Source organism: Serinus canaria, chromosome 3, assembly GCF_022539315.1.
Source record: "Serinus canaria isolate serCan28SL12 chromosome 3, serCan2020, whole genome shotgun sequence".
Classification (NCBI taxonomy): domain Eukaryota; kingdom Metazoa; phylum Chordata; class Aves; order Passeriformes; family Fringillidae; genus Serinus; species Serinus canaria.
This window is the reverse complement of record NC_066316.1, coordinates 27,957,107-27,985,013: the sequence shown is the minus strand read 5'-3', so window position 1 is coordinate 27,985,013 and position 27,907 is coordinate 27,957,107. Positions and strand designations below refer to the sequence as shown.

General features: G+C 49.5%; 1 protein-coding gene across 2 annotated transcripts; it reads left to right on the top strand.

The window, feature by feature from the left end:
• The first annotated feature begins 2,495 nt into the window (after nt 1-2,495).
• Nucleotides 2,496-19,753, top strand: FOSL2 (FOS like 2, AP-1 transcription factor subunit). Of its 2 annotated transcripts, none has more exons than XM_030235612.2 (4): nt 2,496-2,638; nt 8,625-8,879; nt 12,486-12,593; nt 14,069-19,753. In XM_030235612.2, the coding sequence occupies exons 1-4, from the start codon at nt 2,540-2,542 to the stop codon at nt 14,576-14,578; spliced, it is 972 nt and encodes a 323-aa protein (XP_030091472.1). In that variant the 5' UTR covers nt 2,496-2,539; the 3' UTR covers nt 14,579-19,753. The 2 variants fall into 2 exon arrangements, with proteins under 2 accessions (XP_030091472.1, XP_050828667.1); XM_050972710.1 differs by lacking the exon at nt 2,496-2,638 and adding an exon at nt 3,038-3,163.
• The last annotated feature ends 8,154 nt before the right edge of the window (nt 19,754-27,907 follow it).

Here is a 27,907-nt window from a genome sequence, read left to right as displayed (position 1 = left end):
TTATTTTGATGCTTATTTTACCCTTTCACTCTTCATTTCTTGACAACTGCAGCCTGATTCCTCTCACATCTTGAACTAATTCTCTTTCCAGCAGAAAGCAGCATGTGCTGATCACCTGCCACCCAAGGGGAAAAACACATCACGGCCTCACTGTGCCTGCTAGAGCACCTCTCTCCCTCCCACCCCTCACTCCTAGTGCAGTTCGAGTTGGAAACATGGGTATATTTTTACAGCCCTTTCCCCACCTCCCCCAAAGTCAGGTGCTGCCTGAAATAGGCCAGCTAATTTGGGGGAGAATTTCAATTGCCTGAGTAATGAAGGTGCTAAACTAAAACTAAACTGCATAGGCAGGAATTTTAGTCCCAAATTTCTGGGTCAGTGCTAAAAAATAACCGAGTTCTGAAGACTTAGCCCCCATGGGGTGCTTCATTTCAGAGTTCCCCGAAGTCTCCAGGGTTGAGATGGGTGCTGCTTCTGCCTTCCAAGGAGCACAGTGTGAGTGGAAAGCCCACTGCTTTCAGATGGGCTCCTGTGGGAAAATACTTTGTCCGTGAGACAGCTTAAATGGGATTTTATAGCTTGAACTTAGATGACTTCTCCCTCCCTACCAGCAAAAAGGACTTGCCCAGCAATGGGCAAATCCTCCAGGGAGGGTGGAAACGAGACACTTTGTGTCTAGGACCGGCATTGAAACAACTTGTGAAGTAGCATCACTGCTGTATTCGCTGGAGATCACCTCAGAGCCCGCGTTCTCCGTGTGCATGGCTCTGCTCTATCTGCTTCTGCCACCTTCCAGCCTGCTCTAGTCAGTGACCTGGCAATGCCAGAGCCACCCGCGGCGGGCTGGTACAGTCCTTGTCCCACGAGTTCCTGCTCCAGGGAAGCCCAGGGCTGTCACCCCATGTTCCTGTGACATACTCTGGTTCGGAGACCTAGAGTGGCTCTGCAGATCCTAGGAGGATCCACTTAAAAAGTAAAAATAAATCTAAACGTTAAATAATTAAAAATTAAATAAGGGGGGAGATGTAAGAATGGTTATCAAATTTGAATAAAAATTACAGTAATTTAAAAATTGCATGAAAAATAAATAGGAAAAATATTTTAAATTAAAAAGAAATTTAAAAAATAATAGCACATAGTATTAGTAAATATAAGAAAAATGTTAATGAAAATAAATTAAAATAATATAAGTCATAATCACGAAAATATAAAACAATAGAAATATAAAATAATAAAAATAAATATAAATAAAATAAAGCTGGTTTAACAATGCTATAAAATCTAGACGAGTCTAACGCTTGGTTTATTGATGCGCTGAAAAACGCACCGAGCCCTGGAGCAACCCTGGTGCCGAGCACCCTCCTGCAGGGAGAAGGGCTGGATCAAACGGCCCCCGAGACACCGTGGAGGGGCGGGCCGGTCTGTGCGGCCAGCTCTGCGCCGTTTCCCGCGGCCACCCCCGCTCCCCTCTGCCGGCGGTGCGCCTGTCCCTTTAAATCCCGGCGGCCGGGCAGGGAATCCCTCTCGCAGCGCGTCATCCGCGGCAAGGAAACCCGCGCTCGCGTCGTGCGACGCAAATGACCATTTTTGGCAACGTGCGACAGCGGACGGCACCAAGCGGGGCGGGGGGAGGCGGGGCCTGCCGGGAACTGGGCGCCGCGCTGTCCCCGCCGCTGCGCCCGCCCCGCCCGAGCCGCCCTGACCGCGGGCCGGGGAGGGGCGGGCGCAGCGGGGCGGGCGGCGCGGCGGGCGCGGCCGAGGCGGGCGCCGTCCCCCCGCGGGCGGCCCGCCTCCCCCGCCGCGGCGGCAGGTGGGAGGCTCCGCGCGCCAAGGTGGGGCCGGTGCGCCGCGGGTTTGACGTGTGCGAGTGCACATGGTGCGGCGGCGGGCGGATAATAAGCGAGCGCGGCCGGGGCGATGCCATTGCTCTGAGTCACCGCGGGCGCGCGGAGCTCCGGCTCGCAGCGCCGCCGAGCCGCGGGGCGCAAGACCCGGCTGAGTCACCCCGCGCCGGGAAAAGGGGCGGCCGGTGTGTGGTGGTGGTGGAGGAGGAGGTTGGGGGGGCGGAGGAGAACCGCTCCGCCTGCAGCCCCCGGGCCCGGAGCCGCTCCGCCGGCGGGGCGAGTTTTACCGGGCAGCGCGGAGAGAGGACATCGGCGAGCGCCCGCTTGCGCGCACGGCTCTGCTCCCGCCGCGCCGCCGAGTCCTGCTGTCCCGTCCCGTCCCGCAGGCACTCGACTGCCAACTGAGCCACTTTTATCATCATTGTTATTATTTTTATTTTTGTTATCTCTTTATTTTTAATTTTTTTCTTTTTTCCTATTTTTTTTTTTTTTTTACCTTTCCCTCCCTCCCACTTTCTTCCTCGTCTCCAAAGCCGTCTTTATTATTTTTTTTCCCTCTCCGCGGCGAGCGTTGGGAGGCGAGAGGCAAGAGCCGAAGAGGTCGGGAGGGAGAAGGGGGCGGGGAGACGGCGAGGGAGCGGCGGGTGTCGGTGTGGGAAGGCGGGGACGCGGCTCCCCCGGGCCGACCTCGGACCATGTACCAGGACTACCCCGGGAACTTCGACACCTCCTCCAGAGGCAGCAGCGGCTCCCCGGGACACCCCGAGACCTACTCGAGCGGCGCAGCCCAGCAGGTAGGGTCGGGCGCTGCCCCTCTCCCCCGGTCCCTCCGGGGGCGGCTCCGAGCGCTCCCGGGACGGGAGTTCACCGCCACGCCCGGGGAGCGGCCGGCGCTTCCTCCGCGATGGAGGCACGGGAGCCCGGCGGAGAGGCGCCGGTCCCGGTGGCGCAGGCGGTGCCGGGGCGCGGGGCTGCCCGCAGCCTCCGCTCCGTCCCGCCGCCCTTAGCTGGGCGCCGCCGTTTTCCTTCCCTCCCTGTCCGCCCTCCCCGGCGTGGGTGCCCCGACGCGTCCGGCGGGACGCTGACCGGAGTTCCCCGCCTGTCGGGCCGGGAGCGTTGTAGGAGGCACGGCCTGCCCCGAGCGGGGACGTGCGGTGAGGGAGCGCCTGGCGGGCAGTCTCCGCTGGCTCGGCCCCAGGTGGAGCGGGGTCGCCAGGTGTCGGTGCCGAGCCCTCGCCTGTCGGCCGGGCACCCGCCGCAGCGCCGGGCCGGGACCCGCTCGGCAATCAAAGGGCTCCTACGGGCGACTTCTCTGCGAGGTCGGTAACGCGAATATAGGGGCGACCGAACTCTTCCTCCTTCCTGCTTTTGTTCTCATTGGGAGCTTCTCGCTGTCCACGTTCATCGCGCCTGCCCGGGTGGTGCCCGGGGCTCGCCCGCAGCACTTAGGGCGGCTTCGCTGGGACTCTAGGAGGTGCCGCCCGAGTTACTCACGGAGCTGTCGCAGACGCCGTGTAACACGGCAGGATGGCTGGAAGTGGGCTCTGGGTCTTTCCAGCGCCTGCGGTTGTCTGCCCGCTTCTCCCCCATTAAACTTTGTCTCCGAGGCGCTGACACTCTTTGCCTTTGCCACGGGGCCCACGCTGGCACCCCGCGGCCGGCGGAGTGCCGCTGTGCTCAGCCCTCTGCCCGCCCGCTCCTTGGTTCCGCCGGCCGCTCTCCGGCCGGCCGTGGCTTTTTCCGAGCGGGAGTTTCCTGGGGCTCGCCGGTGCGTTCCCCGCGCTCCCCGGCCCCGCTCCCTACTCAAGCCCCATTACCGGTCGGCGCTTCGAGAATGGGGAATATTTCCTGTGGAAGCGGCGTGAATTCACGGACCTGAAAGCGCAGTCTTGTGGTTTGGGTTTTTTCCCTTTCATTTTCCTAAGAAAATACCTCGAAATTACTTATATGCCTAGATCGACTAAATCTACCACTTCGGCGGAAGGCATTACACAATCGGGCCAGTTATACAAACCTGGGTTATTTCATAACTTGTTTACATCAGCTGGCCCAGCCTCACTCTTTTTTGCCTTTTCAGAGTTGGGCTTCTGACCCCCCCACCCCCCCCTTTTTCTCACAATATTATTTCTTGGGTGGCTTGTACGAGCGAACGGGCAGTGTGACCACAGTGTAGCCTTCGCATCAAGGAGTCATAGGATAATTAAAAGAGAAAAAAATTTAAAAAGGAAAAAAGTCCAGTCTTAAACTCTGCCAGCCGTACCAGCCCGTGACATTCCTCACATTAAAGAAGTTTTACCAGAAATGACTCGCTGCCTCTCCCCGCCTGCTCCAAACGCATCTCGCTGGTGCCCTCTGCGGGCTGCAGCCTGGGGTTTCCAGGGATTCTAGCTCAGATAAAGCTTATTCCCTGGTTTACAGTAAACGCTAGGACAGGGTGGGGGAGCGGGAAAGGGGGTTAGAGAAGCTGGGAACGCCCGGCAAACTGCAAATTCTCACTCTCCCTTTCCTGCTGTGATTTAACAGCTGCTCTGGATTCAAGCCCTTGCTTCAGGAGGTCGAGAAACTCCGTCAGCGCTTCACATTTGAGCTGTCACAGTCTGAGCAATAACTGGGTTTTCCCCTTTTTCTGGGGCTCCATGTCTTCCCCAGGCAGCTGGTGTGCGTGCCGTCTGATCCGGGGACCAGAGCCCAGTTTCTAGGGTTACTATCTGAAACAGGGCTTTGAGCAGGACGTTGGCTTAGCGAGAACATAAATGTTTTCTTTAAGAATCCGGGAGATTTCTCAAGGCCTTGTGCTCCGTCTTTCCCTTGATCCTTACAGATGTTGTAGATTAGGATCAAATGTAAGCGTTGCCTTTACCCTAGCAGTTGGGCTGTTCTGCTGATTCTGGTCTATGGAGATCTGCAGTTTTATCACTACAGACAATATGCATTGCTGAAATTTTTTCTTTATTATGCTCTCTTTTTTTTTCCCCCCAAAAGCAAGAAAAGATGCATCAGTCACATGTTTAAATGGAAACTGTGTCTCTGAGCCAAAACTTTGATGCTTTTTAATTATTTTTTCCCATACAGCACAGCACTGGAACAATTTTCTTTTAGGTTGCATGTCATGCTATTTTCCTAATCACTGACTTGCCTTGTGGTAAACATAGACTTTAATGGGAAGAGTTTGTGTACTCTTTCAGAGTGGTCAAATTTCCCCTGAGATATTAAAGCATTGTGTCCAGTTTTCCTTCGAGGAGATGTTCAACATAGGAGAGACACAAGGGTCTTGTATTTATTGTAAGATATATCACATATACCCTATATTTGGTAACTGAGTAATGTTGAAGATGCTCTAGGATTTTTCTAAGTCACTTTCTTGTTGGGTTTGATTTCCCCCCCCCAGCAATTATACTCATTTCTCGACTGGTTTCTAGTGCTGCTCAGCACTGTTAAAGATATCAGTGAAGGTCCAGAATGGACCAAAGAACACAGCGGGTTGCTCTATAGAACCTTAGGGTGGAGAAGGGCAACATAAAGCCAAAGCTTACAATGTCCCTGTGCTGTCTCTGCAGCTAAGTTGTGAGCTGCTAACGTAGTCTGTCCCTGCTTGTGGCAGGACTCTCTGGAGCCTCCCCCAACTGTGGATCTGAGAAGGCTCTCATTCAACCCCATATTTTTAAGGCAGAGCAGAGACTGACCTCAGTTCCTGGCACACTTAATAACAGGACTCTTTCTGTTTGCTGTTTAGTTGTTGGGGTTTTTTAATGATACCTTCATCTGCGTTTGCTTGGGTCAGGAGGAGAGCGGTGGGTTCGTGGCTGAGCGCGTGCTGTGTGTGTAGCCCTGCAATCTGCCTATCGCCTCATCTTTCTGTAGTGCACTGAACTCTTGTAGAGAGGAAGGACTGAAAGCTGGCAGAGAGCTGCTTCCAGGAGCCTCTCGTGGGTCAGCAGAGGAGAGCTGTGCATGTCCTGAGAGGCAAAGGCAGGAGGAGGTCTGGAAAGTGGGGAGGTGGGTGAGGGCAGGCAGTGCTGTCAAGCTGGCAGGGGCATTGAAGCTCAATTAGAGCAGAAGAGGTGAGGAGAGCAAAGACGGGGCTGCAGTTTGGGGGAAGTTCTGGCACTTTGTGTGAGGAGGCTGGTGCACAGAGAGGCTGTGCAGGGGAGGTGACAGGGAATTCAGGGCCTGCCACTGCAACCAGGAGCATGCCAGGGGTAAGAACTGATGGCCACTGGGCAGAATGTGGGGCCCTGCAGGGTTTTGGGATGGCAGGGCTGCTGCGATGCAGTGTCCTAGCAGGGAAAGACAGGTATGTGGGGAAAGCCTGATCAGTTAGGAAGCACTGCTTGTAAAACCTGGTGTTAGACTGAGCACACTGTGTCTGAAGACTCAGCCTGCCACAGCAGTGGGTCCCTTAATTAGTTATCCAGGAAAAATACTGCCTTTGGAAAGTACAGAATACAGCTTTGGTTTTTTTTTTTTTTTTTTTTTTTTTTTTTTTTTTTTTTTTTTTTTATTATTTTTTTTTTTATTTCTAAGATATTTTGAGTTATTAGAAGGGAAGCTGGTGACAGAGATGGGGCATGGCAGAGAGGAACTGGTCTCTTCCCCCCAGGTCTGCAAGCAAGCATTGTGGAGCTACAGAGGGATGTGGCTGAACTGAGCAAATCCCCTTTGCTGTCCAGGAGACCTCTACTAGTGTTACAGAAGGGTCCTAGGTTGAATACAGGAGTGATTAGAAATGGAGCACTTGCTTAGTTAATACTTGGACCCTGATTTTTATGTCAGATTCTGGTATTTTATGTGGTTGATTTAGTGATGGAACTGACTCTCACAACCTCTATTGGGAATTCTTAGCATGTTGTTGGGTGTTGGAGGCAAAGGTTAGCTCTGGAATGCCAGTGGTGTCTCTATGGCAGAAGCTCTGGATGTTTTGCTTTGTGGTGTCCCTGCAGGGAAGACAGGACATTTCTTCTCTGCTTTTTGGATATGAAAGGGAGGGTGGTGGCACAGATAGGTAATGGTCGTGGTAGAAGCCACTTGCGGATCTGGAAGTAGGGCTCACATCCCTTGAGTTGGGCTCGTGGTTCAACTGGCCTCGCACTTCCTCCCTTCTGTGCGGTTTAGGTCCTCTTGTGTTCTGGTTATGGAGGCACCAACGCATCCTCTTCTGTGCCATGTGGTCACAGCCTACACCATGCAGAGCAAAGGAGGGGATTTGCACCTATAAATTCTGATGCAGCGTTGACAGTCTGTGGCTTGGAGCCTCTTTAACTAATTGGGGGAGGTGACATGGACTCTGAAATGTGGGATGAGCTGAGGCTGTGTTGGACTCAAGCTCCAAGTGAATCTCTGAGGTGCTGCTGGGGGTTTTGCCAAGGTCTTGGTACCAGTGTCATCCTCTCCGTGTAATTTCCCCGCCTGCTTAACTTGACTCACTCCTTCCTTCTCTCATCCTTCCTTGCTAGATTTTGAGCTGTTCAGAGGTGTAAGTCAGCAGCTGTCAGTATTCAGACTGGCTCTCCTGGTCTCCAGGTGCTGGCAGCTCGCTAATGCTGGCCTGAAGTGCTCTAGCTATCAGCATGTGAAATACTATTTGCAGTAGCCTTGGTTTAACAAAGCTCTTAAGGTGCTTGACTAGGCACACCCTGAAAAGGAAATCTGTGTTGGTGTCCCTTATCTGGGACGCTTACCTGTGCTGAGGTCAGGCTGATGCAAGGGCTCTCGCTTCTCTGGGAAGCCAGGTTGTTGACCCAAGAATGTGCATTTCTCACGGAGTCATTTCAAGGCTTACAGACCAGTGGTGGTGACAGCTGTGGGTCCTACAAGCCCTGTTCCTTGCTCAGTGATTGCTGGAGCAAGGCCTGTCTGTGAGTTAATTCCAGTCTAACCATTGAAAGCCTCCTGAAGGAGCTCTGCATAGACAAAAACATTCTTTCTCTCCTGCTTCCCCCTCCGGGGACAAGCGATTGTTTTCCTTGCAATTTAGTGCCAGCATATTATCCAGATGGATTTACCTCTGTCTGAAAGAAGGTGTACATGTATTTTGGAGGCGATCATTACCTGCTGCCTTGGTTTTACTGCTGCCTTGTTTTGTCTAGACAGTGCAGAGAGCTGCAGGGAACTTGTCCGATCTGAATCCTAAGACCTACTTTATAGGCTGCTATTAAAATACATATCCTCGCACGTAACCATCTCAGGGCTGGGTTTCTCGGTGAGCACAGAGCTACTGAAGGAGAAGGAGGCTGCTGTTCTTGCCCTGCCAAGCCCTGCATGGACCAAGCCCAAATTTCAGGGCAATCCTTTGGTGAAAGGAGGTTGTGCTCTGCTTCCTAATGGCATTTCAGAACTGAAGTTTCTCTTCCTTTTCTTTGGGCTCGAAGAGAAGTGTTTCGGTAGAAACTCCTTAATTCCCCTTTTGCTCCATGCCGGAAGGAGTGGTGGGCATTGGCAGGAGGTGGCAGCAGTGGGGACGGTGCTTGGGAGGGGAGGCTGGGTTAGGGTAGGCTGGGGAGCTGTGTGGGGGAAGAGGAAAGGGGTTGGGAGAGGGCAGGGCTGCTCTGGAGGAGAAGTGCCTGAGCCCAGTGCCTTCCTCAGGGGCTGTGGCAGGCAGAGGCAGCTTAAGATGCTGCAGAGGCACCAGCTACTGGTGTTCTTGCTTCAGGTGCCACTTTGATCCTCACTGGTTCCAGTTGTGAGGGCCTAGCTAGTTTTGGAGTAACCACTTATGTTCTGCTCTCATTGACGGTTTCTTCTCTGCTCTCTGTCCCTCTTCTCCTCTGCCTTTCATCCCAGAAATTTCGCGTAGATATGCCAGGATCAGGCAGCGCTTTTATCCCTACGATCAACGCCATCACAACCAGCCAAGACCTGCAGTGGATGGTCCAGCCCACCGTCATCACCTCCATGTCAAGCCCTTACTCCCGTTCACACCCCTACAGCCACCCGCTGCCCCCGCTGTCCTCGGTGGCCGGACACACGGCTCTCCAGCGTCCTGGGGTCATCAAAACCATCGGGACCACCGTAGGACGGAGACGGAGAGATGAGCAGGTAACTGCAGTGGCAAGAGCAGCTGGGAGTGCCTTGAAAACAGCCGTACAGAGATCTGCCCCCCCACCCCTCATGAGATCTCCCAGCACCACAAGGGAGCACTGAGGTCGATCCCTGGTGCTGTTCATGTGCTGGGGCTTCTTAGGGTGGTGGAGGGTGTAAGCTGGAGGGTGACTTTTATTGCTGCCTCCTCATCATATGGTGAGATTTACCCAGTCTTCATCCAACACTTTGCACCACCAGCCCGCATTGTGGCTTGGTTTCAAAAGCAGGTGAAACTCTGAAGTTGAGCCCTGGGTTTCGGTTTGAGTGTCTCTGCCGCTCCAGGCAGAAGGAAACCTCCAAGAAAGCAGAGCAGCTTTCATGTAGGTCCTTTACAAATCTGACACCAACTTACATCAGCTAGTGTTTTCTGTCAGCTCTGTAGCTGCTAGCACTGCTTCTGTCTCCATTTGTGCGATACCCTCAGTCCCAGCCAGCATCGTGCAGGGAGGAACAGCTTCCCTAGAGCACCTCAACTCTGGTTTGAAGAGCCTTCTGGAGGACTGGGGTCTAAATCCACCTTCCCACTACAAACCTGTAATTGCTTGATCTTTTTGAAGCAGTTTGGTGGGGATCCCAAAAGAGATTTTTCTGCTCCAAACCCAGAGGTATTTTTGTAACTGGCATGAGGTGGCTTGTACCACTGCTGCCCTGTACGCAGCTTCCTAATGGGATTATCAAGCTGGGACCCTGGATCTGGTGGACTAGGCGCAGGCATCTTATCTTCTGGAAACCAGCATTGTTGTTCTCCTCCAAGTAAGAATCAGCCTTCTCCATGGCTGTCTGGTGAACAGCTATTCACAGTGCTAGGCTGATTTCTCTTTAAAAAAAAAAAAAATAGATCTGACTAAACTTGATCTCCCCAAGTTGTTCCCAAGCAGCATTTGTGTGGGTCGCTGCAGAGCAGTGCAGTGAGACACACGGCGCACCCTCCAGACACGAGCGCATGCTGTTGCGTGAGGTCTGTTTCTAATAAGACTCACCAGCCCTACTTTTACTTTTACGTCATCTGTTTTGATTCACAGTCCGATATTTTATGTGGAGTTGCTGTCTGGTTTAGACCCAAGAGGTTAAAGATAGAGTTTAGCAGTACCTCTGTGTGGGGAGCTGGTATAGCTGCAGTGAGGACCCATTTTTGGGAGGAAGGATGGAGTAGCCATGGTGGTTCGGGTACGTGCCAGCCTTTTCCACCAGCTGGAGCTACTTCCCTGTTCCCTGCATGCAGGGCTGGTGTCCAAAGCCAAAGAAAGCCTCACAGAGCTGGAGGAATAATTAGCAACAACTAATTTGTTTGACAAATGCTGCCTCTGTGTTCACAAATTGGCCGTGAAGAGATCACCATATTCTCTGCTTTATTTGTTGTTCAGAGTTATTTGCTGAAGGATGCCTGCCAAGCAATTCCTGGCCTGTGGCTTGTTTGCAAGCCGTTCATTGTGGGTCATTCAAAGCCAAGTCTTTTTGATTAGACACGTGCTAAGGCAGTACCCGGGCTTTTTACTGTGGCCCTTTGGCTCAGGTTTCTACGCTGGTGCTTTGAACACCACATCTGAGTGCCTTTTTGGAAAACCTTGTGTAACACTTTATGAAAAGAGCCTGTTTTGATGAACGTTCCTGACAGTGAATGCACGTATTGGGCTTGGACAAGCTACGAATAACACATACAGCAGGGGCACAAAGAGTGCCAAATCCAACCACTTTCAAACATCCAGCAACCACTGATGGAATATTCCTTTTTAGACCTGGTAAAATGTTAAGAATAGATTAGGGGCTTCTGCCCTGCCTGTGCAATTTTTGTAAAGCAGTCTTCGAAACAGATAATTTTCAAATTACTGAAGGCCTTTGGAGCAGAAATTTTACTCCAAACATATTTCAATGAGATCTGTGCTTCCAAAGCATGAAAAGGCTCTTGAAAACTCTATACAGGGGCCCCAAGTCAGCATAGCTTCTGTGTGCATGCTCAATGCTTTGCCATACTGTAGATATTTGTGTGCAAGTACATTTTTACCCTGCACTCGTGTGGGCTGGGAAGACAGTGGGCAGAGCTGTAGCAGGGAGAGCAGTGCCTGCAGGGGCTCCTTACTGGGGGAAATAGTCTGCCCAGCAGAATGGAGCTACACCTGGCCTTAGGATGGACATTGTGAGCTGCTGATGGAAAAAGCTTTTGGGCCTACATTCTGTGTCCTGCAGTTCTAGAATTGCTTGTGTTGCTCAGTGAGCATCCAGGGGCTCATGTTACATGCAGGTGAAATCATAGGCACTGATCAGATCGTGAAAAAAGCAGAAATGAGTGAGCTGAATGCCCAGAGGCTGAAGTTAACTTACTGAAACTGCAAACATCAAAATTAGGGAGATAGAGCAAGCCAAAACAAACTAGGCTGAGGTTGGAGTAAAACTAACACTAAAAAGAAAAGATAGTAAAACTGTGAATGTCTCATTTGTGATAGTGACAGTCCGTGGAGATATTAGAACTGAAGCTTCTCTGAAGAGCTGTTTCTTATCATTCTGTGCTGGCAGTCTGTGAGATCTGACATGTGCTTTGCCAGGTGTCAGGGTTTTGCTTTCATTTACAGTCACCAGGCCAGAGTCCCTGCAGCACACCCCGGCTGGGTGAGGCTGAAGTGTAGGGCACAAGGTTGGAGTGAAGGGCTGGGCACGTGCCCTGGATCCCCGTGGCTCCCGCTGGATCCCCGTGCTGCTCTGTCTGCATGGATCCAGCTGGATCCCCTTGCTGGGCTGTCTGCATGGCTCGTGCATGCTGGGTGCCACAGCCCACTCTGTGCCCTGCTGAACTGGCTCCTTGGCTTTGGCCATGGCACAAGCCTATCTGCTGCTGCTGGGGTTTGTAAAACCTTGTCTCAAACCCCCAAAACTGGGCATAGCTTTGACCGGGTCTTGCGAGCTCCCGTTCACTTCCTCTGGTTTCGCAAGAGTGTAGCTGGATGGGTTTCTATGGAATTGCTCCTGATTTACATCAGTGAGGATGTCAGCTGGCCTCAGGAAGCCCTTGATATCACTGGAGCCTTGCCTGCTGATGCAAGAAGCAGTGTGTTATCTCGCTGAGTGCTCAAAAATCTGAGGTCAGATTTTTGGGTGGTATAAATCATTGTTGCTTCACGGACTTCATGGGAGCTCTGCTGATTTCCCTGTCTCCCCCTATACACCATCCCGACCTTCAAGAGAACAACTATTTTTGTGTGGGAAGCAGCAGATATTTTCTTTCAAGAAAGAGGCACTTACAACATCGTGCTCTGGTTTTGCTTAACGTACCACCCAAGTTGTGAAACAATCAGAGCATCTTTTATCTGTTTGGCCTTGGTGCAGATTCACTGTCCTCTTACACAATCTTCTCCCTGTGCCCTGCTCCTTCTCCTCTCCCTTCTGCTAAGACTTGGTGCAGGCAGAGATACTGTGTGCTTTCATCTTCTGCTGACATCAGTGACGAGGGGGAGTGCTCAGCATCCTGCTGGATCAGGCTTTTTTCCTTTGCATTGTGGTTAAATCCTCACAAACTTAAAGGCATGCCTTGCTCAGATCTGATTGGATTTTCTTGGCACTTGCCCACAGCTGTCGCCTGAGGAAGAAGAGAAGCGAAGGATCCGGAGAGAGAGGAACAAGCTGGCAGCTGCTAAGTGTCGTAACAGGCGTCGAGAGCTAACAGAGAAACTCCAGGCGGTACGTGCCCTGCATACATTTCTGCTTCCTTGTCGCCCACCCTTCCAACCAGCGCCAAGGACATTGTTCTTCCTCCGCCAGCACATGGAGGAAGATGCTTCAAATGCACTTTGCCTTCCTCATCCAAGGCTGCCCAAGGGTACTGCTCCTACATCGACAGCCACTGATGAGGGGGACTTGGCCCTGGAGCTTAGGACCCTAAAATTCTCTTTGCTCAGTGCCCAAAATGTCCTAGGGGCTCTCTTCCCTTCTTGCCTCTGAACTAGCACAAGTCTCCCTGACTCTGGTCACCTTTCATAAGTGGAAATAAAGACACTGTGTGCCTCAAAGGCAGGTTTTAAGGACAAAAACACTGAAGAGGTAGGATCACCTGAAAGCTGTTGAAAACGAGGGAGATGGTATGTGTAGCTATCAGAGCTATACCCTTTAGGCTTACTCCTCCTTTGGAGGTGGGGTAGTAACTGACTTCCTTCAAAAAGGAAGCACCACAGAGATGTGTGTCCTGATGCTGTTTGAGTAATAATTAGTAAAGCTGGAGAAGGCAGAGCTGAGCATAAGAACCAAGGGGTGGTTAAGGCACTGGTTGAAGAGAAGACACAATTAGATTGTGTGAAATAAGCTGAAGGAAAGGCTCCTGGTCAAGAACCAGCCTGGTTTTATCCAATGATCTTGTTAACAAGCACAGCAGCAGTGAAAGCACATCTGTGAAATGTGCTGCTGCTTCAAATTAGGAAGTGTTCTCAGTGGAGGGGAGGCAGGACATCCTATAGAAATGTTATGACTAAAGTGATAGAAGTAAGAGGAGTGTGCAAAGTGGGAAGTCATGTCCTGAAGGGCTGAGTTTGAGTTTTGTGAAGTTACAAGCTCCTCACATGGGAAGGTCCTAACTGCTCCCAGACTGACTGTGATCCATCTGTGTGATGCGACCACAGGAAAGATAAATGTATTAATCGTAGGATGCATCAGGGGGTGATCCAGTGTTGGTCCTTTAGGCAAGAGCTAGACAAGTGTCAGGCTTAATCTGTAATATGCACTACAGAAATAAAATGGAAACAGTTTAGAGACTGCTATATACTACCTCTGTCAAAGTGAAAAGAATATTACTAGCCTAACATAAAAAAACTGTGAAAGGAGATCTGGGTCCTCTGCTAAAGTGTCTGTCAGGCAGACAGCAAGGGAGAAGACTGAAGTCACAGGCCAAGACAGAATGGAAAAACTAGCCATCAGAAAATTAAGGAAAGTCCACAAGATTCTCTATGACCCTTAGATTGGTGATGTTTGGGAATAGCCTACAAATAGGCATGTGAAACACAAGATGCTTGACTGGCAATGACCTTGTGTCCGCTTGGCTCATGAAGAGTCTGGGGTGGATCTGCCTGTGCCAGATGGGATCTGGACTTGGTGGCCCTGTTCCAGGTGAGGAGTAGTTCCAGAGCCTTTGCCATTTTATTTATTTATTCTCCTTTTGTCTGCAGGAAACTGAAGTACTGGAGGAGGAGAAGTCAGTGCTGCAAAAGGAGATCGCTGAGCTCCAGAAGGAGAAGGAGAAGCTGGAGTTTATGCTGGTGGCGCACAGCCCTGTGTGCAAAATCAGCCCCGAGGAACGTCGCAGCCCACCATCCAGCAGCCTCCAGAGCATTCGGACTGGAGCAAGTGGAGCGGTGGTGGTGAAGCAGGAGCCTGTGGAGGAAGAGATCCCATCTTCCTCTTTGGTCCTTGACAAAGCCCAGAGGTCTGTCATTAAGCCCATCAGCATTGCTGGAGGTTTTTATGGGGAGGAGGCACTCAACACTCCCATTGTGGTGACCTCAACACCAGCCATCACTCCTGGCTCTTCCAACTTGGTGTTCACCTACCCTAACGTGTTGGATCAGGAGTCTCCTCTCTCCCCTTCTGAGTCCTGCTCTAAAGCTCACCGGAGGAGCAGCAGCAGTGGGGACCAGTCCTCAGATTCCTTGAACTCTCCCACCTTGCTGGCGTTGTAATCCCCCTGCGGCCCCCCATTTTGCCAGTGTGTTACATCCCCCACAGCACCATGGGGGGAGCCCCCTTCGTGGGATTAGAGACAGGCACAGGATCGTTCAAGCACAAGGGCAGCAAGAACAAGGATGGGGAAGTGCTACAGCTCCAGGAAGGAGAGTGAGGACCAACGCCAGCTCCCTGGAGGCAGGAAACGGCAAGGGTGGGACTGACACGCCAGGGTTGTTTGGAGAGGGTGATGTCTGCTCTGTAGGGACTGCCTGTGGAAACCTCTTTGTGGCCGTAGTGGACTTGGGGAGTGCTCCTGGCCAGGACTGAAGGCGAGCTGCAGACAGTTGCTAGTCATCCCTTTCCTTTGTGGATTGACTTGAGCGGTTGTGCTCTGTGCTTAAATCATTCTGGTTAGTTGATCTTACAACTTCTCTCTTGCGTGCTCGCTCTCTCTCTCTGCATATAATTTCCAATGTTGTCAATCCCATTACATTTCACTCAGTTTCTCTGAACTCTAAAGTCTAATTAGGATCTTTGCTCTTGGGAATAGCTGTGGGAAACATGTAGGGTTGCCCAGACAGGAGGATGACAGCTGGGAGAGGAGATAAGGGGGACCAAGAGGAGCCCAAGAGCTCAGCAGCAAGGGCAGAGCTTGTAGTCTCTAGCACAGAGACGACAGACGTCTCATGTGGAAGCCTTTCTTCTAAAAAATGTGGATATATTTATCCCCTTGGGCTCCTCGAAAAACCAAGTTAGCATCTCAGGGCAAAAGTAGCATCAGAAAAGCTGCTGGGCTGGCACTTACCAGTCACTGGCAGGGTTTTACCCTGGCTTGCTGGATATCAAGTCTGCTGCTTGTTGTTTACTTTTCCTGGGCTGCCTGCTGTCTAGGGAGTATTACATCTTCCTTCCCATCAGGGCTCCTGACTCAGAGGCTGATCTCTTCCTGTTAGTAAATCTTCCCCTCCCCTTGGCCATATTTGCAGAACATGGTACAAAAAAAAGAGGTGGTACCACATGCCTTTAAATCTAGGATGGAGACTGGCAGCAGCTGAGACGGTGAAATTAGCTGGCTGTACCCTTGCTGATTTTTTCATTGTTGGGAAACAAAGCAGCACATATCTACCAGCACAGCACAGGCCACAAGGCCCCAGCTCCTGACTGGGCAGGAATGGCATGGATAAAGTGTTGACCTGTTTGAACTAAAACAGAGCTTCTGACAAGCTCTGGCAAATGACAGATTGACAGCTGAGGAAAATCGATTAGCATTATTTGCACCTTGGTCTTTGGCCTCTGGTTTTTCTTTACATTTTCTTTGCAGATTGATCTTTTGTTGTAGTTTTGTTGACCTGAAGACAAAGAATCAGACCAAAGAGCTCTTTCCCTAGTCTTGGGTCCTTCTCTAGCTGTGGGCTTGACTGCTACTACTAAGTGCTCAGAGAGGGCACAAGCTCTCCAGTGCTCATGTTCACTGCTGGAAACAGTAATGTGTGTAATCTATTTCCACTTGGAGCCAAGCTCAATTCCTATTGATGTCAAAGCACTGGCAAACCATGACTCTGTGCACACTAGGATTGTCCAGCTTGCCACCTACACCACTTAGGAGATAGCTCTTTGGTCCTGCCTATTGAAGCTGTGGTGGCAGCTATTTATTTTGGTGTGAGTTTGTCTTTTTCTTTTATACACACACACACACACACACACACACACATATATATATATATATATATATATATATATATATATAAAAATTTTTTTTTAATCAGCCAAAACTAGCATTTCTTGTTCAGGCTGGACCTGGAGAAATGCAGCATACAATTATACAATTACAGGGCTAGTCATGAGATGCAAAACTGCTGCAGTCCCCACCAACTCCACTGGGAATTAATAGGTTTCAGTCTTGTGGAAATGGGACTTTACTCAGCAGGGCTAAATTCCCTCAAACTCTGGCCACTGCCCATCCCTTGAATCCATTCAACGGGACACTATTCCGGCTCTAAAGGTGGACTTTGGCTTTTTTATTATAACTATTATTTTTAACCCAAGTATTTACCAAAAGTGCCAGAAATACGTGAGAGATCTTTTTGCTTCATAAAGCTGATTGGATTCAGGCTTTTTCTATATTGCTTAAACACATCCATTTTGATATTGGTGCTAGAGGTTTCAAATGGAGCTCACACAGTAAGTAAAATTAGTAAAGGAGTTGTATTGTCCTTACATGTACATCAAAACTTCCTTTCTAATAAAGTAGATCTTAAATTTCCCATAATTAGCACAAAGGATCCACTTTTCCTAGGGTTTTACATAGATGATATCACTTCAGGTGAAACTGCAGCTTCTCTGTTTGCATTTTGCCAAATGCTTGTTTGGGTCACTCTGGACTGAGAATCTAAAACTGTTAATAAAACATGCATGTCATTTCCACACATTTTTGAGGAGAACAACACTGACAAGTGGTGGGTGAGTTTTAAAATGATGCAGCTACTTTTGAGGCTAGCTGACCAGGATTGCTGTCTCCTGTAAGATCAGGAACATCCACCCCTTGTAGGGGCTTCAAGAAGCCAGTGTCTCCTCAGATCTAACTGCTGGAACAACAAAAACCTACCTTTGCTTCTGGTCACTGAATCATTGCCAAAAGGATCTGCAGCTGGTCCTTGTCCACTGCCCTCCTGCCTGGTCATTGACCTGCTCAGAGACAGAACAAGATGCTTCCCTTTCCTGACCTGTGATACTGATGGGAGCCATGTGAAACTTCTCAAAAAAAAAGGATTATTTTCCACTGTTTGGAAAAAGCCACAGATTCCTTGAGCCTGTCTGTTTTCTCCCTCAAGTCTCTCAAAGAATATCTGTGTTGGGATTGCTGGTCTCCAGCCTTTTGTGTTTTGTGGATCAGCCTTTTGTTTAGTTTCTGGCAGGCAGGTACAACTTCACTCCCATTTTGATCTGGCCCTACATTATTCTTTTAGTGTTTTCTGGTGTGCTCTTTGAGAACTGATTGTTATGCCCAAAATGTTATTTTCCATGAGTACCTTCCCTGCTGATTCCTAAATGTAGTGTCTCCATGTTCTGCATGTAGTGGGGATATGGGAGCTGTTGTACCTAGTGCTAACAGAGTTGTTGAAGTCATTAGATAAAGGCCCAGGGAATTTCAGCTTGTGTTGGGTCAGCCCCCTGGTGACTGGCCCAACAAAGCCTCTCCTAACATCCTAAATTAATCAGTGCCAAACTGGGAGGAGTAGAAACAGCTGCATTGAAGGAAACATTCAGCTTCTAGGTGATGTTTGCCATTCCAGTTTTGCCCTCATTCCTCCTTCTCCTTTCCCAGTTGTGGCATTGCCTTCACATATTCCTTTCTTCTAGATGTGGAGACTGGGTACGTCTCAATCCACTTGTGGTGTGATGGGATTTGGGACCAACATGCTGGGGACAGTAGCTCTCTGTTGTGTTTCTATAATTATTATTTAAATGATCTATTTAGTTCATCTGAACCTTTAATTTTGCTGCTTACTGTATGTAGGATCCACCTGGCCTTCATCCTAAATGAAAAGAAAAAAACAAAAGGAAAACAAACCTAAGACACCTCCCTTCTCCCTGGTCTCTTATTATTTATTGGCAGGCAGCCGTCTTGTGCCTGCTCCAGCAGATCTGCCCGCCATTAATTTAACATCCACCCAAATCACATTCCTGGTGTTTGGTTGTTGCAATTTTTTTTGTTTTGGTTTTTTTTTTCCCTTTTGGTTGTTGCTTTTTTTCATTTTAAAACAGACTTCTGAAATGTAAGAAATCTTATTATCATGACACAAGATCATTTTCATTAGGAAGGCCAAGTCAAACATTTTAAGAGGTGGGGGGAACAATATACATTTATTTCTTATTTATTTATCATGTTTACATCTTTTGTTTTTCTGTTCAAGACTTGGATATAATAAAGAAAGCATTAAAAATACTACAATCTTTTTTTTTTTTAGGCTAATAATTTTTTTTTGATTCCTTAAATAAAATAATCTGAGTTTTGTTGTTGTCTGTATAAAATGTAAAAAGAGATATGTTTTTAAAGATGCATTATCATTCCTCTGTGAACAGTAGGTGGAGTTCAGGACAAATCTCAGAGTACAAGATAATAATAAAACCCAAACCTGTTTTACTTAATTGTTCCCCTCCTATCCTGTATGATTAAAGGGTTATTCCACTTTCTTGTTTGTGGTTACTTGATGTTAAAACCATATTAAAATGTGTAGGAAATAGGTATCCAATTGTTTTTGCTCAGTGAGAGGATAAACTGTTGTATATATCTTGATATACTGTGTAGTTCAAAGTAACATCAGTAAGGGATAGTGCATCTTAATTAGAGACATAAGTTACTAGTGTCACTAAAGTCTGCTTTAAGATCCTCAGATACAGAAAGGGCCTGGTTCTGATTCCACTCACGTGGGACAAACTGAAAGCATCAGCAGCCTTTTGCTGCTGTGAAGCAGGTGTCAGAAGTGAAATGAAGTCTCAGTGACTAATAGGTGACCACGAGGATTGTCGAAGGTTTGGGGGCGCCATTATCTTTTTTTCCTCAAAAGTTTTAGATCATGGGTTTTCTTTTTTACTGTCTGTCTGCAGTGAAATTGTTTCTGCCACAGAGGTTCTTAAAGATGACTGCTGAAGTGGGACCTTTCTTTGCTCGCAGTGGTCTTGATGTCGTTCTTGCAGTCCTGGGGAATTTCAGCCCTGAGGCATTCTCTCTGGTGTTGTCTCTTTTCTGTTCTTGTTATTTTACTGAATTACAGGCCTACAGTATTTGCACTAAAACAAAAAGCTGGTTTAGAGAAAGCTTGCTGCTACAAAAGAAAGAACATATTAAAATGGTTTTGCTTTTACAATTTTAACTGAGTAGCATTTTGTAGAATAAAATCAATCTAGACTGAAAAGAAAAAAAATTACTTTTCTTTTTTCCTCTGCACCCTCTCCCCCCACACTTCTTTCTTTTCGTCCAATTCCTCAGTGGTATGATGTTCCCCCCTTCTCTTTTGGTGCTCAGTTGTAATGATTGGCTGTATTGTTGACTATGCTGCTGAGAGTTATGACACTTGTAAATCTCGTTTTAATGACATTGTGGACACTTTTGTATAGCAAGAACTAACTGGAGTTCTCTCTGTTAATTGAAGTCATTAAAAAGCTCCCTTTGCCATGAACAATTACAAGCTCGCATGTTCCTTCACTGTGAACAACTGGGTCCAGCACTGCCAGGTGCCTGCTTGCAGCACAGTTCAAGGCTTCTTTCACAGGAGCAGCTGCAATCCCAACAGCTGTTACCTGCAACAATGGTAGATGGGGCAGAGGCTAGCAGAGCAGCCCACCTAGGCTAAAAGAGAAATAAAACACTAATCCTTTCATCTTAGCTTCAAAACGTAAAGGGATAGAGGTAAAAAATGTGTGCTGACTTTTTTTGTTGTTTGTTTGTTTTAAATCTCTTCAACCAGAAGGAGTCAAAGCTTCTGCTCTGAAAACTTGGGGTGGGGAGCATAGTTGCTTTGCTGGCAGCAAGGAGGAGGTTAAGATGGAATTCCCTTGCATGCCTGGGGAAAGCTTCAACCTCTGGAGTGGAAGGAACTCAAATACATCAGGTTAGGAGTGGAGGATGTCATATTCAAGTTCAAAATGAAACACCAGTGGAGAGGGATGAATCACGGCTTGCCAAGCTGGCACCAGACCAAGCTTCTCCTTACTCATGGACTTCCTTAGGAGTAATGTCTGCTCTGGTTTCCTGCTGGTCCCTGTCCCTTGGTTTTTTACTCTATTTTCCACTTTTTTTTTTTTTTAACCCCTGTGTTCTCACAGTTCTATGGGGAAGGAGATGAGAGATGTTGGATTAAGTTACGAAGTGTATGGAAACTATTTGCGAAGTTATAGGGAATGCTGGAGATATCACTCACCAGAAGAGGGAATACATGCACATGCCTGTGTGAAATGAGCTCAGCTCTCAGGAATCCATACTGTAGGAAAGTTGACATGAAATCAGCGTAGGAGGGTTTGAGCTTTAGAGCAGGACCCAGCCTTAGGGTTCTCTGCAGGGTCAAGAATGACAGAGGGATAAGGGAGGGCCTATGGGAAGCTTTTTCTAAATGCACTTGTCCTGGTATGGCTAAAGGGAAAAGCAGATATTCTGGGGGGCACGACAACTACAAGCAAATCTGCCAAAGGAGCATCATCTCTTAATATCTATCTGCACTAGGCCTCAGGCATGGGGGAGTCCCCATTTGATCTCCTACTCCCTTCTCCAACGGGAGTGCTTCCAGGATCTCCTGCCTCTCCAAGGGCTTTCCCATTACGCTGCTGCACAGAGGCATCCAGCCTCGATTCTGTCAGACCAGATCCTTTGGCAGCATTTACCTCCTCCACCCCCTCCCAAAAAAAGACTAACAGGAGGATATGCTCTTGCTCCCTAAGCTCCTGGTTTGCTGACAGTGCCCTTCAGAAAGGCCTAATGCTGCTTGACTGCAAATGCTGCTTGCGACCCGGCCTCCCACCTGATTTTCTCCCAGCAGTGGCTGGCTGTGACTGTCTTTGATCATCATTAGCTGTGGAATATCCACAGCAGTTACTGTAACCTGGTTTTGAAGGATGAAATTGCACAGCAGAGCAAACTCTTTTCCACCAGGCTTCTAGCTGTGGGAGGCCAAATTCTACCACCTTGACATGGAAATTATGTTTTTCCCAACATCCTCATCTTGGTTTAGATCACTTTACACAGGGAATTTCCCCTCCTTCTGAAACAGGCTCATCCTCCCTCTGCCCTGCAATGCCCTAGCCCTGTGATGAGAGGGAGTGATCTGTATCTTACCACAGGGTAGGCAGAGTGGTACTGGAAGAGAGATCACCCATTTCTTTTGCAGGAAAGGTTGTGAGGGACATCTGCATGAAAAACTCTTCCATCAGGATCAGCATACATCCCAATGATGTCTTCAGTGCATACAAGAATGAAAAGAGACTCCCCGTTCTCTTTTGCTTTTCCCCCTTCCAGAATGTGAGACTCATCTCTGGAGTTCTCCTTGTGGTCATATTTCTTATTGACCAAAGCACTGGCTCCTCTCTCCAAGCAGCATGTGTGGGTAGCTTGGTCTTCTTACACGGAGTGGAGACCCCACCTGGAACAGAGCTTTGTGGCAAAAGAAATCTGAGAGGAGTTGCCTGAATATATCGTGCCAGAGGATCTCAAGTTGTCAGATGAAGGCTTCTGGTGATTTTTTTCTTTTTTTTCACTTTTAAAACTTTATCTAGAACCTGCAGGAGCAGCTACAGGAACTCTGCAGTCAATGGAAAGAATAAGCATGTGTTAAATCTGAAGAAAGCTTAATGGCAAGCAGACCTGGAGTGGGAGTGTGGGGGAAAGGAGGGCATCCAGAATACTTGTTTGAAGTGATGTTTCCACTGCCATGTGGGAAGGATGTGACAGAGAAAAACGGTGACATGGTTCTTGCATCAGATACCCCAAAGTGGAAAAAATGATGCATTAAAAAAAAAAAAACCAAAACCAAACCACCACACTAACTACACTATATGGTCCTATTCTACTGATGGCTCTATGTCCTGAAATTTCATATCATCATACCACATGTTTTCTGCTCAGTCTCACATGGCAGTAGTGAGGCCCCCATTCAGCAGTGCCTGGCCAGTGTCAGGACAAGGAACAGTGCAGATGGATTATCAGATGGGTGGAAGTTGCTGGCACCCTCTCACAGGACTGAGGTTTAAATGAAAGGTTTTCATGTGTGTTCCAGTGTAGTGAGATCCAGTACACCTCAGGAAGATATTCTTGATGAAGACAGGACAAGGGTGGGAGTTGAGAAGCCAAGACAGCTGGGAATATTTGGCTATGAGAAAAGGCTAAGGGAGGATCTTACCAAAGTGTGTCCACACCTGATGGGGGTAGGGAGCAAAGGAGATGCAATCATACTCTTCCCAGTAGTGCCAAGCGACAGGACGAGAGGCAATGGTCACAACTTATAACAGAGGACATGAAAGTAACTTTTCCACTGTGGTCAAACAGTGGCATAGGTTGACCAGGGAAGTTTGTGGAGTCTCCATCCTTGGAGACATTCAAAACTAGACTGGACATGGCTCTCAGCAACCTGCTCTAACTGACCCTGCTTGAGCAAAAGGGTGGACCGGACACTCTCTTGTGATGCCTTCCAACCATTCTGTGTTTCTGCTTTTCATTCCACATAGTCCTGAAGGAACATATTGTGAGCATATTTCTTTCCCCCTCACAGTGCTATCTCATCTGAACCCCATAATTCCTCTATACTAAATATCAGCCTTTTGATGCTGGCTGTGCAAGGTCAAACAGATAAAGACTAAGCTGGGAGGAGGCTATCATGGCAGACAAGAATGTAAACTGTTCGGCTTGTTTCAGTGTGAGTGTCAGATTTCCTTTTTAATTTTGCATGCTCCATTCCACAGACTAGTATGGGGGAAGAGAGGGAGACAGGCCTTACATGGCTGTGATCTAGATCCTGCATCTCTCAAATGACTCTCTGCAAGTCCACAGGCAGCGCCAGGAACTGTTGCCTATCTGCCTTTTATAGGCTCTCATACGGTTTTTCCCTCTCAGACAAAAGTAGTTTTTTAGGTTCCCTGGAAAGGTAAATAAGAACCTACAGCTGATGATCCTAGGTGAGCTCGTGGGACAGGCACAATCCATTTACTGAGCAAAGAGTTCCCTCTGGCCCCCCACCCTGTTTCTGTAATCCTGGTTGGGCGGTTGGGCTCCCAGACGCAGGGAAATTCATCAGTGGCTCCTAATGATGACACAGTACTGCTGATGATTACTGATGTGAGCCACCACAGCAGGACATGCTGAGTTTGGGCAAAGGGAGGAAATAGGTCAGTTCTTTTCCTTTGGGTAGCTCAAGCTATTCAAGCACTGGGTGCTCTAATTAACTAATTCCTGTCTGAGTTGCTTATGTCATATTACCGCTCTGAAATGTACTTCATTTAGTTCTGAAACTTTTGTTTCATGTTAATGAGGGTAGAGCGACAGACACCATCCTGTGGGCTATAAAAGCCCTCATGCCAGAGGCCCATGAATAATCTAGGGGAAAGGTGAGCTCATGAGCCCTTCAGGTCTAAGGTTGCCCTGTGGTCTAGTGAGGCACAGCCCTGCTCAGACCCCTCAAAGCCAGAGCTTTGGGCAGCCCATCAGGAGCAGCAGTGAGCAGCACCACAGCCTCACACCTCAGGAACTGGTTGCCACAGCCTTTGTTCCAGGCTGATGCTGATTTGAAAGGCTGAAACCCTTCACTCCTCCTTGGCTGCTACAGGTCACGGGGGTGATGGGAGACGTTGGCTGCCTTTTGTAGCCTCCGATTGAGCACCGAGTTTGTGAGCCACAAGGACTGAGATTAAATCTCTGCTCTAAGCAGTGTTCTGAGGCCATACTGGTATCTAATTACATTCTCTGCTCCTGGCAGCTGAGGAAATGAAGATCTGCCTGTGACACTGCCTGTGGTAAAAGGGAGGGAATAGGAAAGTAGAGTGATGCCTTCAAAACATCAGCTTCAGGTGCTTCCCTTGACCTCGGGTGTCCTCCTCTGTCAGCACCTGCAGCTGGGATGGGTGCTCATCCTGGAGTGATGATCCTCCTCCCCCTGCTCTTGTTATCCTGGCGGAGTGAGGGGTTTGCTAGAGCTGTATTCACAGCCTGTGGCCAGGCTGTTCCCAGGCAGCTACAAGGAGCAAGATTGTCCTGAGGTGGCACAGAGCAGGAGCTGTACATTGAAGGTCTTGGCAAGTCGAGGTCCTCCGAGGTGCACCTGGCTGGAGGAGAGCCCTGATTGCATAGGGCTGCCTGTCCTAGAGGACTGAAGGAAGGACCTCCTGATAGTATGGCTGGCTGCCCTAGTAGGGTAGGTCTACCCCCCCCCCCCCCCCCCAGTGACTGGTTCCAATTCTGGTTTTCTTTTTGTCACACGGGTACAACTCCTAATTTTTTTGTGCAGCTGTTGCCATTTCTCTGTTCCCCAGGAGCAGTAGCAGCTCCACGGGCACGTTTCTGGTGGCAGGGAGGGAGGCAGACTGTTTCTACTGTGGGGCTGTACAAAGGGCTAAATCCTGTGACCCAGTGCCATGGGGGAAGAAAGCCATTGCTAATCCCTACCATATAGCGGCTCCGCCTGCCCAGCAGGATCAATGGCGCCATCTCAGCCCCATTATGTTGACTCTGAATCAGCAAGGAACGCCTAGGAGCCGGGAGGAGAGGGCTCCTCCCTGTGTAGGGTACTGTTCCCTGCCTGTGGGACAGTCAGGGCTCCTTTCCTTCCCCCCCGATTTTGGAAGAGGCGATGAAGTGCTCAGTGGTTGCTTATGCCCACAGGCTAGCCCCAGCAGGCGGGCAGGGCAGAGACCCTGCCAGCACCAGGTGTGCCAGGCTCTCCAGCCCCGGGAGCACGGGGCGAGCACGGGAGCTGCGCACCCTCCCGGCTGAGGCCAACCAGTTCTTCTGGCCGGTAGAGGCAGAGGAAGGTCCTGGAGCTTTTCCAGGGAGCAGGCTGGCGCTGGGAAAACCAGGGAGCAGCGGCCTCTTTGCCCCCACATTCACACAAGACCAGGACTGGGGAAACGGTCGCCCATCTCTCCCTGTGCTGCTTGCGAAAACAAAGGGCGACGGCTTTTCAGACCATACCATTTAAGGAGTTCCCCAGCTTAGTGAACCTCGGCTGACCTCAGGGTATACCGAGTTTCCAGCTCAGCAGAGCAGCCTTTCAGTGGAAAGCACGCAGCCCAAAACTTCCCTCGTTGCGTCTGGGGAAGGGGGGGCTGCCGGAGCTTGGGCACAGAGTGATAGCTCACAGAAAAAAGGGCGATGTTGGTGACTGCCTCTCGTGTGTAGCCAGACCCCTTCCTAGGAAGGATGTTGCAGTCCAACAGGATCAGCTTGAACGCGAAGCAGCTTCAGCAGCTTTTGGCAGGCCCTGGGTCAAAGGAGGATGGGAGGGTGCCAGGCCCACAGTGCCACTGGGCGCTGCATGTTGGGGCGCAGGAGCAGCGCCCCAGCAATGCAATGTTTACAAAGGTGAAAAACATTAATAACACGCAATATGCTCCTCCTGTTGTTTCAATAAGACCAAGGTGTGTACAGGAGAGCAAATGTGTGTATCTACATGCGCACACACACGCACTCGCTGCTGCTGGTGCGGGATATCGCTCGCCGCAGGATTATTCCAGCCAGGCTGCAGTCAATACTGACAAATACAGTATACGTCCTGTCTTGCCCACAGCAGTGAGGGAGCTGTGGCAGGCTCAGTGCTTTCCTCCCTCTTGTGAAAGACCTGGGGTGTTTTCAGCAGTGTGGGGAGCTCGGGTCCCGATTGCCTCGGATCCCAACAGTGCATGGTGCTGCTGCTGCTGTGCACCCAGAGAAATGGAGAGGAGAGACTCCCAGCCCGGCGCCTTCCTCACCGCCAATTCACCCCTCTGTGCTCTGCCCGCTCGGCGTGCTGCAGGAGACAGGGGTTCAGGGTAAGAAGAAGAAAAAAAGAAGAAAAAAAAAATAGCATGTGAGATCATATAATTAAAGATGGTATCAGAATGTCTAATTAGGATGACTGAGAGAACTTGGCTGGGAGACGCAGCCAAGAGCTGAGTTAGTGTGTTTGCCAGTCCAAAGCTCCTTAACAGTAATTAATCCTTAAATGTCCAATTGTTCAGAGTTCAAGGAAACACCTCCTACTACTGTACTTTGTGTTCCTGTTAAGCAAGGAGACACAGCAGGGCGTGTGCCCTTATTCTGTAAGAGCGACACGCCTAGGGGTGTTGTTAGGAACTAGACCGAAGGTTGAGTATAATTATTAACTACCTAAGAGTTCCCAGCATTGCACAATTACCCAAGCCGCCTTGCAGCTGTGCACTCGCCCTGTTTGGGTTTTTCATATTTTTTTTTCCTTTCTTTCTTTTAAAAATAGAAATGCTGAGCTTTAGCAGTGATATGTACGACTCCTACTGAAGCATCATCTGCTGCCCCTTCCAGTGTCCATTGTGCCACTGAGTTGGGATGTGGTAGTGGAGGGGAATGAGGGCAGCACATATAGCTATATATACATATACCTATATCCATAGTGTATGGCAGTCTGTTTCAGCCCCTCGCTGAAACTCAATAGGCTTATTTACATCATTTGCAAATTTGACCCAGAGATTTTCCCTTTGTTTTGATGCTGTCAATGACTCTTGCATTAACATAAAAGCCTTGGCTATTTACTCTGGGGGTTTTCATTCTGTTTGCATTTTTGAGGTGAGTTGTGTTGGGTTTTTTCCCTTTGCTAATATTAAGCGCGGGGAAAACCTGGAGGAAAGAAGTAGGTTTGACACGGTAGGTGAACTGATCTGTTTGTCCTGCTATAGGGCTACTGCTGTTGTCAGACCCTGACTAGGGCGGTCACTGGGATGGTTGAGAAAGGCTGCTGAGGTGTGGGCAGCCAGTTCTGGCCGCAGCAGGCAGGTGGGTTTGGGGAGCACAGGGCACCGCTGCTTGGTGCCTTCAGGAAAGCCCAGCTCAGCAGCGGCATCATACCTCGCTGGCAGACAGGAGGGGACATGTGTCATTTCCTCAGGTGCATCATCATCTTTTAAGTCGTGTTTCTGTGCTTTTATCCTCTCCCATCTTTTCTTAATTGAACCTTTCTGGTGGGCGTGGTGAGGGCCCAGCTGGGAGCCGGCCGGCCAAAGTCGCTTCTGGAGGGGATCATTAACTCGGGCGTCAGCCAAGGCCGTTTAGTGTTTATAAAATGCAGACAATTAAACACAGTCGCGGGCCTGCAATGCTATAATTGGAAAGCAGACTGGGACGATGTCCATCAAGGGGGACCGGCTGCCCGGCTCCGAGGAGGGATGGGCGGGCAGGGCCGTGCTGTCCTGCCAGCCCAGCCGGACTCGCACAGGGCCGCTCCGTGCAAACGCCCAGCCGGGAGGGTCCCGGCCTGCCGGGCCTGCATGCTGTGGATGTGAAACAAAGCCTTGGGAGGGGAACAAAGGAGAAAAGAAGGGACTTGCCCAAGGCCAGCTGACAGCCAGGAGCTGGCTGGGTTCCTGCTGGCTCCCTGGGCGCAGACTGCAGTGTCCCTGTGGGTCTGTGGTAGGGATAATGGCACTGCTTCCACAGGTGTGTGTCAGGGCATGAAGGCCCTTCCCCTGCCAGGCCACCATATGGGGGGGGGGGGGGGGTTGAAGGAACTGGTGGTAGCCTCCTTGGGATTTGGAAATAGCCATTAACTGAGCCCTGGGCTCCAGGCTGGCTTCAGGGTCACAGTGGGTGGGGAGTGGGGTGGCTAGGGCTGTTCCCAAATAATACAGTACTCCTGAAA